This window comes from Alternaria novae-zelandiae (assembly GCF_023758075.1).
Source record: "Alternaria novae-zelandiae strain BMP 2774 chromosome Unknown scaffold_11, whole genome shotgun sequence".
Taxonomy (NCBI): Eukaryota; Fungi; Ascomycota; class Dothideomycetes; order Pleosporales; family Pleosporaceae; genus Alternaria; species Alternaria novae-zelandiae.
Window position 1 is genome coordinate 300610 of NW_026056971.1, and position 13997 is coordinate 314606.

Sequence of the window (13997 nt, forward strand, 5' to 3'; positions counted from 1 at the left end):
ATAAACAGGACAGACTGAGCCCTATCAGGCGAGACAGCTGTCACCGGTGGCATTAGGCTCAGCTGTTCTCGTCCTCATCTTCATGCGCGGCCGCCCATGGGCTTCTTTTGCGCAATGATACGCCTCTTCTCTCAAGCACGAATGGTATTGGCGCTAGGCAAATAGCGATCGACATCAGTACCAGACTCGCGTTCCTGGTGCCTACGTTCAAGAACAGGTGTCTTCCGACGAGTGGGAATCCAGCACCAGCAAGATTTCGAATGAGTCCAATCCCGGCAAGGGCTGATGCTGAGTACGTTTTGTAGGCGTCTTCAGTGTAAGTAAGGGTCATTAGAACTGGATAGAGTGTCAGTGCAGTACAATTGACGTGGATCATCTGTGTAACTTACTGAGAGTGTAGAATGACCATCCCCAGAATGCGCTGGCGAGAACTGCGAAGAAGGGCTGTATGTTTGGCGTTGCGGTAAGTGCAAAAGCCAGAAGAGACACTGGTAGAACAATAGCTGCCAGCTTCGCATGATGCACTCGCGCCTCGGGGACGTCGCGATGGCCAGCCTGAGAAACCCGCCTTTGGTAGTATCTTTCCTGTAAGACGTTGGTAGCTAGGCCAAATGTGATGCCGACGACAATCCCGAGGAAGCAGATACCGACGCCGATAGTATCAAAACCGTATCCGTTCGGGCCAAAGATCATGTGAAAGGCTCCGTTAAAGAGGAAGCTCAAGCCGTATAGAAACCCGTTGTAGAGTGCACCAAACTGCACGATAGCTTCAGAGCCCAAGAATCTGAATGGGCGGGCGAGTGCTGTAGTGAACAGCTGCTTCGGTCCTCGTTGCTTCATTTCGTCCGGCACCTCAATCTCATCATCGCCTGTTTGCTGTCGTAGGGCTCGTGCTCTCCGCAAGAGGATCACACTATGTCTTGTTTCTCCAAGGCTATAGAGCGCGACGACCATGACCACCCAGAAGGCCAAGCAGATGAAGAACATGATGCGGAACACAGTATGCCACGATCGGCCATGCGCGATGAACGAGAAGAGCACAAAGCCAGTCGGGCTGCCACCTGTCGCTGCCCAAAGGAACCAAGACATTGCTGGCCCGGTTTCATGGTGATGAAAGAGATCCGCAATGGTGCCCCCAAAGTTCGAAATCGTGGTGCATGAGAAATAACCCGAGAACAGACGCAGGACAAGGAACGGTCCGAGGCTCTCTACATATGTCGTCCCCAAAAGCAGTAAGAGAAAGATGCCATAGGACACGATATAGACAGGCCTCCTTCCAAAGTATTCCGAAAGAGGCGCCAAAGTCATAGGACCAAAAGCCAACCCCAGAACATACATGCTCAGTCCAAGAACCGCAACGCTCGGTGACACGCCCATGTCTTTCGCAAAGTCGCTCGCGACAGGACTAAAACCACTCGCACCCCAGGAGACACTGAGGTCTATGGGCACGATGGCGGCGACCATTAGCCATTTTCGCGCTTTCGACCAGTTCCGGGGGTCGTCTGGATCGTGGGGTTCGAAAGCTATGACCTTGGTTGGAGAGCTGTGCAGCAGCGGCTGGCTCTCTGATTGAGAAGAGCTCATCACTGCGGAAAAAGGCCGCGCAAGCTGACAAGATCCCGCGGATTCCGATGTTTGGTGTTGATGCTTCGGAAGGAAGGTACACAAGGCGGATTCGGTTCCCCCCAGATGGTGACGTCACCGGTCATTCGTCCTGGATTAGCACCGAAACGCTGGAACGCGACATTTTGGATGAGGATAACACTTTCAATTCTTGCGGTCATGCATCTCTAGCATCACTTTTGCGCGAGTTGGTTACAACTTCGACTGACGGGAGCTTAACGCGATAATCTGACGTACCCAGGTAAGCTACCCAGGGAGTTGCTCGGGGTGCCCACATATAGCCCTACGCCGCCCGAGCGGGCTCATCGAACATGTTCCATAGTTTTTTTGATCGTGAAAGGCTGCACTCCCTCTTCACGGACAGTTTTGCCTTCTTCCCAGCTAAGGAAGACATCGAATTGCTGCAGGCCCTGGATCTTCTTCAGCGGGGCAAATAAGACGTCTTCAAACTCGGAGTATGGCTCGGGACGATCAGCGCATGCCACCAGGTCGACCCTCATGTACTTGAGAGCTTCCGTCTTCGATATGATCTTCCAGGTTCGATTCCAGCTTGAGAGGTCGTAGGGTGGTACGCCATCACAGAACTCCCATATCAGGTATAGCTTCCAGGGGTTGTCACTCGCCCACTTCAAGTACAATGATTGGATAGCCTGGAAGTGGTGGGTAGGTACAAGACGTTGGAAGCAGAAGAACGCTGTACAGGTAGGAAAGTAGAAAGTGTTGGACGCGTAAAGATGCTGTATGGATTCGGAGTACCTAGCGCAGAGAAGTCAGTCATTTCCTGTGGGCCAGCAAAGCCTCAGATGGAGGGAATAACATACGCCAATTTACACGACCGTGGAAAGGCTGTGAGCTGCAGAAACCTTGCGCATCTCACGTCGAAAACCGGTACTGGGTGGATATTATTAATATAATATCTCCACAATTTGATCTCTTCTGGGAAAAGCTCTATTTCAAGTTCTTCGTTTCCGAGGGCGTATAGGTAAATCATCGTCCGTAGTTCTGGAGGTAATTTCATGAAGAACAAGCATTGCGGCTGAGTGGAGATCCCATCTGTTGCTGCGCTCAACGCCGAAACTTCTATCGTGTCGGAGCGTGTAGGTGGTAAAGATGCGTTCCAGTTCGCCCGACGCGTATTCTGTCCTTCTATATTTCGTCGTCTTCGCTCCTGAAATTTCTTGGCTCTGCCCCTGTCCATTATAGGTATGATCACTACTTGCACAAACTTGCTGAGCACATACCAGCCTGCGTCTTTGATTGGTCGCATGGCCAACGACGGAAAGTAGAGAAGGATTGGATAAGGGGAAGAAAGAGCGATATCATAAGCTCGCTGTTCTGAGCATCGAAAAGTCGTTGGTAATAAAGCGACGGTTCAATCCGAAGTAGAAATAGCACATCAGTGATAAGGTAAGTTGGTGCCTAATCACCGGATGTGGCGAAGTGGATGCGGCACAGTAATCGTCCTATTGGGGCGTGGTTCAAGCAGGGTGCCCCCTCGCTGATTATGAGCGGAAACTATCTAGCTCATCGTGAACGTAGCAAAGCCCACTTGATGTCCTTCGGGAGGATGACATCTCGCCTAGCGAAACCATTGCGCTCATATCACCAACTCGACTCTTAACGAAGAAGAGAATGCGCCTTTGACTCAGGCTGGGGCCTGTTCTTGGTTTGGGAAATACCACTCCACTCCCCGCGTGATTTTGAACGGCCATGTCTTCCCTTGACGATGAAGGTCTTTGTGTTCGGGCCAACTAGCGTAAACTTCAAACTCTTTCGATCCCTGGGCGGTTTCTAATGGAGTAAACAAAGCATGTTCATAGTCAGCATAGATGTATGTTGACCCGGGCACCATATCTACCCTCACATGCTCTAGTGCTCTCATCTTTGAGATTTCCGACCATATCAGCGACCAACACGAAGCATTGTAAGGTGGATATCCGTAGAGAAATTTCCACATTTCGCCTGTCTGTATATATGCCCATCTCAATCTTATATGACGGATGGCATGAAACCAGCGCGCTGGAAGAAGGCGCTGAAGGCAGAAGAATGCTGTGATGTTGGGGATGCGAAACGTATTGTCGCTGTAGGCACACTGTGACGCTTCGATATATCTGTGACGGCTCGGTCAGACGCTGGATATAGACCCACAAACTGGGCCTGTCGGCAGGTACAATTTACTCACGCAAGTTTGCATGATCTCGTGAAAGCCAAGACCCTTTGTGCCTCAGCACATCTCATGCTAAATGGGGCGTCGGTATCACCATCTTCTTGGAGCTCAAGCTGGAGTTCTTCCCCGCCAATGGCATAAGCGTATATAAGCCTCCGAAGCTCTGGAGGTAGCTTTGTGAAGAAAGGCGATTGTTGCTGCCTTGAAATGTCTGCGCCTGAGAATAAGTCGAACGCATCGCCAGTCTCCGCTCTTGCTCCAGGGAGGCGACCGTTCCACTTAGCACTGGCCGCAGCTCCGAGTTGGTGGTGGAATTCTCTTCGTTTGCGTCCATTTCTCTCCGCTATACGGTGACAAGGAGCTTCGATCAGAATTTCGATGAGGTATTCTTTCAGAGAACGCATCAGCGCCGATGGTGAACGCATGTCGAATCGGTCCTTTCTTTCTCGAAACAGCGCGTAAAGACGTTCTCAGCGGTGCGCGACGGCGGATGTTCTCTTCAGTATACTAACATATATGCATGTGGGCTCGTGTCGGAGACATCGAGCTCGCAACAGTTTTCCGGCCTATCCTTGCGCTGTTTGTGGCACGGCATGCGGCGGGCGACGGCCAGCGAGAAACAAAGCCAGGCAACAGTCGAAGGACGCGTTTTTCTGTTCGCGAGACTGCCACAGCGTAATCAAGGTAGGGAAAAAGCGAATGATAAGACGACATAGGTGCCCGGTGTCCAAGGCACCAGATGCACATGGGTGCACGTGCTCGAATTCCCGTTCGCCACACAGATGGGCATGTGAGCACCATTGAGGACGATTCCGGACCTAGGTACGCGTTGTAGTGTATTGTCTGGGGCTCTGTATCATCGAACAGTACCGAATTGCAAGAACACGCGCGTGTATGATGACGGGTACGCGATGGCTGCAAGAAAGCGCGTTCCGTCATAGCTCGTCGGAAGCAGAGCTAGTTGCCAGCACGGCACCACAGCGACGTCAACGACCTCTGCCTCAGTGCTAATGTGAATTTCAACCTGCACCAACGGGCCATGCAGTGCGGCCTGTTTACTCATCGCGTCTTCGACAGCAACATATAGGCCGTCCCGTCCTCCAACAGACCCTGTCCTCGGTCGCTTTCACGCCGAAGGGCCGAGTAGCGTCTTCCCCATAGCAGTCTCTCCTCCTTTACCCCGGATTACGGCCAGGATCATCGAGCTTAGCTTCAATTAATTTTCCCGTGTACCTGGATACGACCTGTATAAGAATGGGGAGCGAAGTACTCCCGAGGGCAAGTAGTGCTCGTTGGCGCCTTCCATTCACAACATGCGCTCTACCACAGCAACCGCAGCGGCGCTCTTGTTGTCTTCGAAAGCATGGGCTTTCCTGAACGCGAGTCAGAACAACCAGAGTCTTACTATTGCCAACGATCGTCTAGCTGCGTCGGTGAGCAAGACAAGAGGATATATCAATGTCCTTACTCTTGACGGGCAGAACCTCCTCGGGACGGAAGATGGCAACACTGGAGTCGGTCCATATCTCGACTGTTACTGCACACCTAGCGGCTTCTGGACTCCAGGCCGAGGAAGCAATGTTCAGTACCAGCTGTTCAACGGCAGGGATTCTACTAATACTTCGTATGGGGGTATCAGCATGGGCGAGACCTACACTCCGACCGGTCAGAGGCTAGAGCAATACTGGTTTCTAAGAGAAGGGGAAACAGGACTGCATACCTTCAGCCGTGTGGTGTACAACAACAAGACCACTCCATTCTTGCGCAACCTGCAAGAGTTCCGCACACTGTTCAGGCCAAACCATGAACCCGCGCTCTTCACGCACTTCGTTACCAACGAGAAGTTTGCTGCACCCCGCCCGGATACCGAAGGACAAGTCACTGTTCAAGACGCTACATGGTGGCTAGCCAACAAAGAAGATCCATACGTTACCGGCGTAGGAGACTACTTCACCAAGTACACCTTCCAAGACACATGGCGCGATCACAAGGCCCATGGTATGTACGCCGACGGTACTGGTAGCGCCAATGGCTCAACCTACGGCGCCTGGCTTGTACACAACACTGTCGAGACTTACTTCAACGGTCCCGTGCATTCTGACCTCGTCGTCGACGGCATCGTGTACAACTACATGGTCTCCAACCACCATGGCGATCAGACACCCAACATCACCGATGGCTTCGACCGTACCTTTGGGCCACAGTACTTCCACTTCAACTCAGGCGGCTCGCTCGAAGAGCTCCGGGAAGATGCAGAACAGTATGGTCTCCGTCCGGAATGGAACGCCGACTTCTACGATTCCATCGCAAAACACGTACCGAACCTCGTCCCCACCTCCGGTCGTGGTACCTTGAACGCAAAGATCAACCTGCCCACCGGAGCCAAGAACCCCATCGCCATCCTCACAGAGAGCGGCCACGACTTCCAAGACAACGTCTTCGACACAAAAGCATACCAATACTGGGAAGACATCTCCCCCGCCGGCGAAGTCACCATCCCCCGTGTAAAAGCCGGAAACTACCGTCTGACCATCTACGCCGACGGCATCTTTGGCGACTACATCCAAGACGACGTTCTCGTCTCCGCCGGAGAAGCCACTTCCATAAGCGCGACATGGACTCCCGAAACCGCCGGCACAGAACTCTTCCGCATCGGCACCCCCGATAAATCCTCAGGCGAATACCGCCACGGCTACGCTCAGTCCCCGACACACCCTCTCCTCACAGAAGAGTACCGGCTCTACTGGGGTGCCTACGATTTCATCGACGAGTTCCCCGAAGGCGTGACGTACAAAGTCGGTACGGACGACGCGTCTCAAGCACTCAACTACGTCCACTGGGCTGTCTATGGCGGGAAAGCGAACTACGAGCGCCCGGAACCTGTGCCTGATCATCCGTATAACTGGACTATTCTGTTTGATACCAAGGCGAATGAACTCAAGAACAGAACAACGGCGACGTTTACAGTACAGCTTGCGGGTGCGAAGACGGCGGCGGGGAATACAGACGTGTTCAATGCGAGTGAGCCGTATTCGAATCTGCCGTATACGGTCAATGTGAATGGTGTGGATCTTGAGCCTTGGATTATTCCGTGAGTTTCTCATTCTTTCTCCGTTCTTTAATCATGAAAGTTTACTGACAAGCATGCCAGGTACAACCAATCCTCATCCTGCGCCGTCCGCTCAGCAGTCATTTGCTATAACCTCGCGCACAAATTCCTTTTCCCTTCGTCCATGCTGAAGGAAGGGGAGAACAGCCTCGTTCTTAGCTTACCGTACAACGGAACCAACTACGAGAGCGCTTTGTTGCCTGAAGCGGTATATGTCCAGTATGACGCTATGAGATTGGAGGTCAAGTAGATGGAAATAAGAAATAGGATATTTGATCTTTCGAAGCTCGATGTAGAAGAAAAGACAATCAACGCCGTGATTATGCACCGCTAAATGTACATCTACTCCTCCCCTTGTCATCGAAGAGTGTATCCAATGATAAGGCTAAGCAACTTCTTCTACCATACGTCCGCTGAAAGGCTTCTGGGTCCCTTTCTGCGTCTCCCCAGAGAACACTCTGCCAACAGGGGCCTGGAGCCACTCGTCTGGCACAGCAAGTTGTGTCCCCTTGGCGTTCTGGATGTATCGTACGTAGAGTGGGTTCGCTCGCTCAGGCTCCTGTTCGATCTCCTCGCCGTCTTCGTTGAGCTCGATCATGGATTTACGGCCGCGCTTCGGGGGTTGTTTCTTGAGGAGACGGTTGATGGTGTCGAGCTAGGGTGGAAGGTCAGTAGTGTACATATCGACAGATGCTAGGGTTAAATAAACCTTCTCCTCTTCATTCCTCTTCTCGCTGAGGTTCTTCCTCCGCCTTGCCATTTCTGCCCTTCGCATAGCGTGCTCTTCGGCTGTGAGGTGTTTCTTCTTCTGCGCCTCGTTTGAGAGGGCTAGGAGTGCGCCATCTTCCTCTTCGTTGATCAAGGCACGTTGGCGCTTCGTCATCTTGCTGACGTCGGGGGTCTGGTCGCGGCTGAGGTCTTCGTCGCTGTCCATCTCGTCCATGTCTCCACCTGGTGTGACACCCATATCGTCGTCTTCCTCACCCTCAGCATCCTCGTCTTCGCCCTCTGCGTCTTCTTCCTCGAGGTCCGAGTCGGGATCGCTGAGGTCGTCATCATCGTCGTCATCCATGGCCATTTCCTTGGCCTCGACTTTGTCTTGGGCCTTTGTGAGCTTTATGGCTGGCGCTGGCTGGACGGGGATCCCTCTGCTCGCATTTACGGTGATGCGTGGTGCTGGCGTGTCCTCCATGTCGTCGTCTTCATCTCCCTCGGCGTCCATGTCCTCATCCTCGTCTCCCTCAGCGTCTGGCTCGTCGGAGTCGTCATCCACGTCCATGGCATCGACCTCCTCGGCGTCGTCGTCATCTTCGTCTTCGTCGTCTTCACTGTCGATCTCCCTCACTACGCGACTACTCCTGGATGCGCGTTTGCCCGCGACTATGTTCTGCCTGCTGACGCCTGCCTTTGGTACGACTCCGCCAGTGGCCTGTCTGAGCTTATTGGGTGATGACTTGACGGTGAGGTGGATCGACTGGCGCGTCTCTTCGGGCGAGGAGCGTTGTATGACGGCCGCAGCGGGCGACTGGTTGGCAGTGCCGCGGCGAGGGCGGGTTGAGGAAGCGGTAGGGGCACTGGAGGCTGTTAGAGGAGCTGGCGGTGCGCGCGCGCGGAGGCGAGGCATGATTGCAGAGGAGCGAAGTGCGAGGCCGGCAAAAGCGGGAGAAGGCAGTCAGGAAGGATTGCGACGGCGTCAGATAGGCCGTCGGGTCCGTTGGCCTGGGGCAGGGGTGTGCAGGCGGGTGGCACGACGGTGGTGGTGAGAGGGGCGCCTCTGGGGGCAGTGACGGCGTCTTGGGGACGTTGTACTCGATGCGCTTCCCTTGGCGATGGGTGCAAGCTATTCGCTCGCCTTGTCAGCCACATACCTGGTGCTGTTTCCTCGCTGGTCCCATCCCTCGCCCTCGGATTCGTCATGCTCGGTGCTTATCCGTCGCATGCGTTTCGCCGCGCGATCTGCCATCTTTGCGATTGGTAAGATGATATCCTCTAGATTAAAAGTGGTTCCAATGGCGTGTTGCGACAATTCTACGCGTGTTGGTCATCGGCCATTCCATCAACCTTCAGATGGAGATTCGCCGGGATCTTCCCCAGGTCCTGATTAGGCCAAAAGCGGCTAGTGCACCTCTTCCATCATATATAACCAACGATGATCTTTGTCGCATCACAACATCGAGAAAGGATTATAATTATTGTGACGCCACCTATCGTTTGCAAACAATTTTATCACTGATTATGAGATGTGTTGTATATTAGGACCACATCGGAAGACTACCTAGATCGACCACAGCCTGTCCACTTCTCAGGTAAACACCGCCTTGACAGTCTCCTCAAGACCCTCCTTAGGCACACCCAGCTTCTCGTTCCAAAGTCCCATAGATGAGAAGTCGCCCAATTGGTGCTCCTTGCCAAAAGTCGCGCCTTGGATCAAGTACATGATACCGCTGTGATCTCCCGACTGGAGCTTGGCACGTCCTTGCTCGATGTGCTCCTTCACATTGACCTTGTTGACAGTCCACTTCGTTCCGGTAACCTTCTCTGCTGCGGCCAAGACCTCCTTTTGCGTTGTCTGAAATCCACTGATGTAGACATATTGGTTCTTAGTCAAGTTGGAGTTCTTGAGTGCGTTGACGGTCGCGATACCAATCTGGTCCAGATTGGTACTGGAGAAGACAGCTTCGCCATCATCGAAGAGCGTAGCAGTCTTTGACTTGCCGTCAAAACCCAAGAACGCTACCCTGAGGCCCCAGTCGAAGAAGGGGCCAGTGGCAATGCCAGTCCAGCTAATCTCCTTCTCTTTGGTCTTGAGGTATTTGATCGTCTCAAACTTGGGCTCAAATACGGGCACGATCTCACGAGCGCGCTCGTCATAGACGTTGCTTCCATACTCTGAAGGAAGGAAGCGCTTCACGCCCGCTGCGATCGCGGCATCGATCAACTTGTTTTGATCGCCCAGTGCCATGCCGCCGACGAGCGACAAGACAGCATCTTGGCCCTGGAAGGCTTCTTTCAAGCTATCGTGGGACTCGTAGTCCGCACGAATGACTTTGACGCCTGCGGGGAAGGTCGAGCTGGAGCCTTGGCGCGAGAGGACAGTTGTGTTGAATGAGGAATCCTTGAGGAAGGCGTTCAGAATGGAAGGGCCAAGGTTGCCGCTCGCCTGATATTGTTAGCTATCGTATGCAGGAGAAGTCTGGCAGGTATGCATACACCGATGATGATGACGTTCTTGATAGACATGTTCGAGAAGTGTTGATCGTTGAGTCTGAACAGGTTTGATATCTGTGATGAGTTATAGAGTGTGTAGTGATTTTGACGCTGTGAGTGTCGTTGATTGTGTAGTCTATTTCATCGATGAAGACGCTCTCTTATGTACACCACGACGAAGACGTGATTATGCATAGCTATGATGCAGGTACAGGGCCCCACATCCCCAAATCCGCACTGCTTGTAAATCTGCGTCGTACAACCGCGCTACCTTAGTAATGAAGGCTGAAACAAAGCCGCACATGGCATGCAAGTTAGTTATGATGTGGCGCCATTGCTTACGGTACTAGTCTTGGTCGACACCTAGGTGCTTGGGTAGGTGTAAGGTCGGTGTACTTAATCTGTCCGATAGCCACTCTCCAGAAGCTTCGCTGCGGAAGTAGTGCATGGTGAGGGCTCTATCGCCGAAGGTTAATCTCGTAATTACGCCGAATACATCATGCCAATAGATCAGGTTCGAGTCGGTTGAAGGCTGATGTTGGGGTTGCTTAGCACATCTCGCGGAAATGCACCGTCACGCCAAGGCGCTAGCCTGATTCAGATCATGACTGTGGAAGTCGCGCGCACGCGCGGTCACTCATCTCCTCGAGTTGTTACTTAGCGCTTTCCCAACCTCTTCGTCACGTCACCAATACAAAACACGCGCATGCGTTTAAGTGCCACTGGAGCTGCAGCAAAATGTATCTTTACATTCGCACCTCGAACCAGAGCGAACGCGCGTTCAATCTTCATCGCCAAGACTCATTCTGTTCTCGATAATCCCCCATCTCTCAAGCTGCATGAGCAGCTCGAGTGGATCTGCTGCGTTCCAAGCGCTGATTTCCCACTCTGTACGATTCCTTCCGCCCCCTTTGTCATACACCCAAGGTATCTTCTCAATGGTCCACACAAGCTCTCGTTGTGACGCGTTCAATCGACGGATGTACTCCCTCGCTTTCATAACCGCGTCTTTAGTCCCCTTCCGCCGAACCTTCATCACCGACGCTACCACATACATTCCTGGACATCTCGTGTTGAGGCGCAGCTTCGTGTGCATTCGGTCGATATCCGTCAAGATCGCGTGGTACGCATGCTTGTTGAGACCGAGGGCGTCCATTTCAGGTGTATGAGGCGGATAGATGGGATGTCTGAATCCGAAGCGCAGTACTCGGAGTCTGGTTCCTCGCTCTACCGTCTGACGGCATTCCAACCTTCTGTTATGCTCGTAGCTGGTTCTGTTCACGGCACTAGGAAACTGCTCCTTCCACGCCCGATCATCGCTCACCAGCGCGGCAATGATATCTTGCTTCAGTGTAGTATCGGCATACTGCTTCCTCCTATTCACTAGAGGATTGTCTTCCATCTCAGCCAGATACTTTGCATATGTACTGCGCCGCGTGCTGGCATTGATGCTTGCTCTCATCCAGGCTCGAAAGTAAGGATCTACACCGTATCGATCGATATTGGCACTCAGAACCTCCCGCTTACGAAGCGGGACCGCGTTGGGACAAAGAGGATATGGCTTTGAACGATCTCGAATTTGTGCGTGGTGGGGGATGAGGTCATCTGCACACCTGATCGTCTCCGCCGCAGACATTGCTTGACGCCCAAGTGTTGGTCTTGGTCCAGACTCAGCGCATGGAAATACATCGATGAAGGACAGACGTTGACCCATACGCTGACTCGGCTTGGCTGGAGGCGCAGACATCAGTGCCGCTTGCAAGGTTTGGTCGCGGTCGACATGGAGAATCTGGATATGTGACTCTGAGACACGAGAGGGCGCGAAAAGCGAAAACGAATGCACGCAAACCATCACCGAAACGCCCCTGGCTTGAAGATTCCATGTTATCTCTTCAAGTAGCTGATTGAGCGCGACGGCCTCTTGCTGGTTCTTCTTCAACTGCTCGGTTGTGTCCCAAAACCTGCCGCATTTGCCTGGCCCGTGCTTCCTTCCGGAAGTCTTGCGTTGACCGGCTTCAGCAGGGGATGTCGCGACCGGTCCTGCACATTTCTTTCTCCTTACTCCCGTCCAAATCCTGTTCAAGAAGTCTCGCAGCGCAGTTGTCAAGCGGCAATAATCTTCATACGTGAGGCCATGGTCTGCTAGCGCAGTTGTGTACTCTGTAGGTTCGCAGAGGCGGAAGGATGTCACGAAATGCGCTTCGGAGCGAGTACATTGTTGACGGTCGGAGACCCCAGGGAATAACATCCCGATGTCGTCAACGAAGCGTTTCTCCGGCTGTTGAGGAGGTAGGCGGAAGTCGCTTGTCTGCACGACGGATTTGCGAATATTCTCCAATGTTGAGTGCCTCATACTAATCGTCGATCTCAAAAGGCTTCTTGCTCTAGCTCCAATACGCTCGCCAAGAACGCGGTGATCGCCTGAGACGCAGGCATCAGGCCGTGTGGCTGACGAGATTAGGCTGCTCTTTGGGTATGAAGACTCTGACTGCAGTGGCGGATCTTCGATCGTACTCTCCGAGCACTGTTTCCCAGACGGCTGCGCATAAAGTGCGCGGTGATAAACCAGCGAGTTTGTCTTTTCAGTAACGTGAGAGTCGCTATTGGATATGTTATTTGTTGCGACATCCAGATCTGGCTTCGTGGTTCGAAAAGGTATGGGATCAGTGTGCCTGCGAGATAGCACAGGGCTGGCATGCTCGTGCTCTCCTTCTCTTTCCGCGCATCCCATGTCTCCCCTCTCACTCCCCAAGGTCGTTATGCAATCCACCGACAGCCGCTGAGCCATTTTGAAGATCTGGACGTCATGGGTCTCTTTCTCCCGTGTTCTTCCGGTTGTCATACAGTTTTGACGGTGTCTTTACTCGTCGCGAGCGGATAAACTGGATTTGGAGTTCTCTTGAGGTGTTTGAAACTTGTTGAGGGCCCTGGTAAACATCATCGTGGGCGACAACCCGCTAGATATGCATCAGAAGCGACTGCCGGCTGCTAAATTTACAATCGTGGCAGCTCGGCAATGTTTCTCTTCCTGCAGCGCAATCGACTCTGGACCAATCTGCACTCAGAAATCTCGGCCGAAACTGAGGGCAGGGGCGTATGCAAAGACAAAGGGCTGCAGCAAGGGGCTGCCCTTTGCGCATGTCTTGAACCACTACTTCCACAAGTCTCGACGCACGATGACATTCGAACACCACAAGCATTAAGTCTTCACCCAAAATGGTTGCGTCCAAGGATCTACTGATTACACGGTCCATGGTGAGTTGCTCCGCGGATCTAAGATGCGCTGCGCCCTCCAATTTGGGTGAATTTTCAAGCGCAAAATACGTGGCATTTCAAGTCGGGCTTTCGTCACCGCTGCGATCGATTTAAACTCTGGAGTCCAAGCTCAATGCGATTGTTGTTGGCCCCAAAGGTGAGGGCATCTGGCGGTGGCGCAAAGGATCAGGCATTTCATGCGCCTGAAAACGCCGCAATCTCATGGGCCAGGATTTGCACGCATCTTCGCAGGGTCTCTTCTTCTATCCGATTCAGCCTTCTCAGCCGATATCTGATGAGAAGTAGAACATCGGAGTCATACTGTCGGCGCATTGTCATACACTGGTATGCGTCATACAAGCAATCGTAATGTGTTATAGTATGACAACCCCTTCCCGACAAGCTCTCTCTATCCCGCCACAAGAGCACCTTTCAGTCGTAATCTTGTGCATACCCAAGTACTCACCTGTCTTTTGGACGACTTCAATAGCTGATAGAACAGGCCAACATGCCTTCATATCCGTCGCGCCATTCAGGTCCAACACTACAGAAATTCCAACGACGAGTGCAGCACGATATGACAGTGCTGTTCAAGTCAGTATGTACATGGGAGGCTTTGAGTCTCAAAGCTACTGA

The 13997-nt window shown here is 52.7% G+C and overlaps 5 protein-coding genes across 5 annotated transcripts; 1 reads left to right on the forward strand and 4 right to left on the reverse strand.

Annotated features, from left to right (window-relative positions):
* Positions 1-58: 58 nt before the first annotated feature.
* J4E88_005887 (uncharacterized protein) lies at positions 59-1584 on the reverse strand (the record flags this gene model as incomplete). Its single annotated transcript, XM_049399519.1, has 2 exons — positions 59-336; positions 390-1584. The coding sequence occupies 2 exons, from the start codon at positions 1582-1584 to the stop codon at positions 59-61; spliced, it is 1473 nt and encodes a 490-aa protein (XP_049254532.1).
* A 341-nt stretch (positions 1585-1925) lies between these two features.
* Positions 1926-2654, reverse strand: J4E88_005888 (uncharacterized protein; the record flags this gene model as incomplete). Its single annotated transcript, XM_049399520.1, has 2 exons — positions 1926-2273; positions 2649-2654. The coding sequence occupies 2 exons, from the start codon at positions 2652-2654 to the stop codon at positions 1926-1928; spliced, it is 354 nt and encodes a 117-aa protein (XP_049254533.1).
* Positions 2655-5103: 2449 nt separating this feature from the next.
* Positions 5104-7149, forward strand: J4E88_005889 (uncharacterized protein; the record flags this gene model as incomplete). Its single annotated transcript, XM_049399521.1, has 2 exons — positions 5104-6881; positions 6942-7149. 2 exons carry the CDS (start codon positions 5104-5106, stop codon positions 7147-7149), a joined length of 1986 nt encoding a protein of 661 aa, XP_049254534.1.
* Positions 7150-7284: 135 nt separating this feature from the next.
* On the reverse strand, positions 7285-8862 carry J4E88_005890 (uncharacterized protein; the record flags this gene model as incomplete). Its single annotated transcript, XM_049399522.1, has 3 exons — positions 7285-7554; positions 7609-8473; positions 8768-8862. The coding sequence occupies 3 exons, from the start codon at positions 8860-8862 to the stop codon at positions 7285-7287; spliced, it is 1230 nt and encodes a 409-aa protein (XP_049254535.1).
* Positions 8863-9201: 339 nt separating this feature from the next.
* Positions 9202-10139, reverse strand: J4E88_005891 (uncharacterized protein; the record flags this gene model as incomplete). The annotated part of the gene is made up of 2 exons (XM_049399523.1): positions 9202-10059; positions 10110-10139. 2 exons carry the CDS (start codon positions 10137-10139, stop codon positions 9202-9204), a joined length of 888 nt encoding a protein of 295 aa, XP_049254536.1.
* Positions 10140-13997: the final 3858 nt, after the last annotated feature.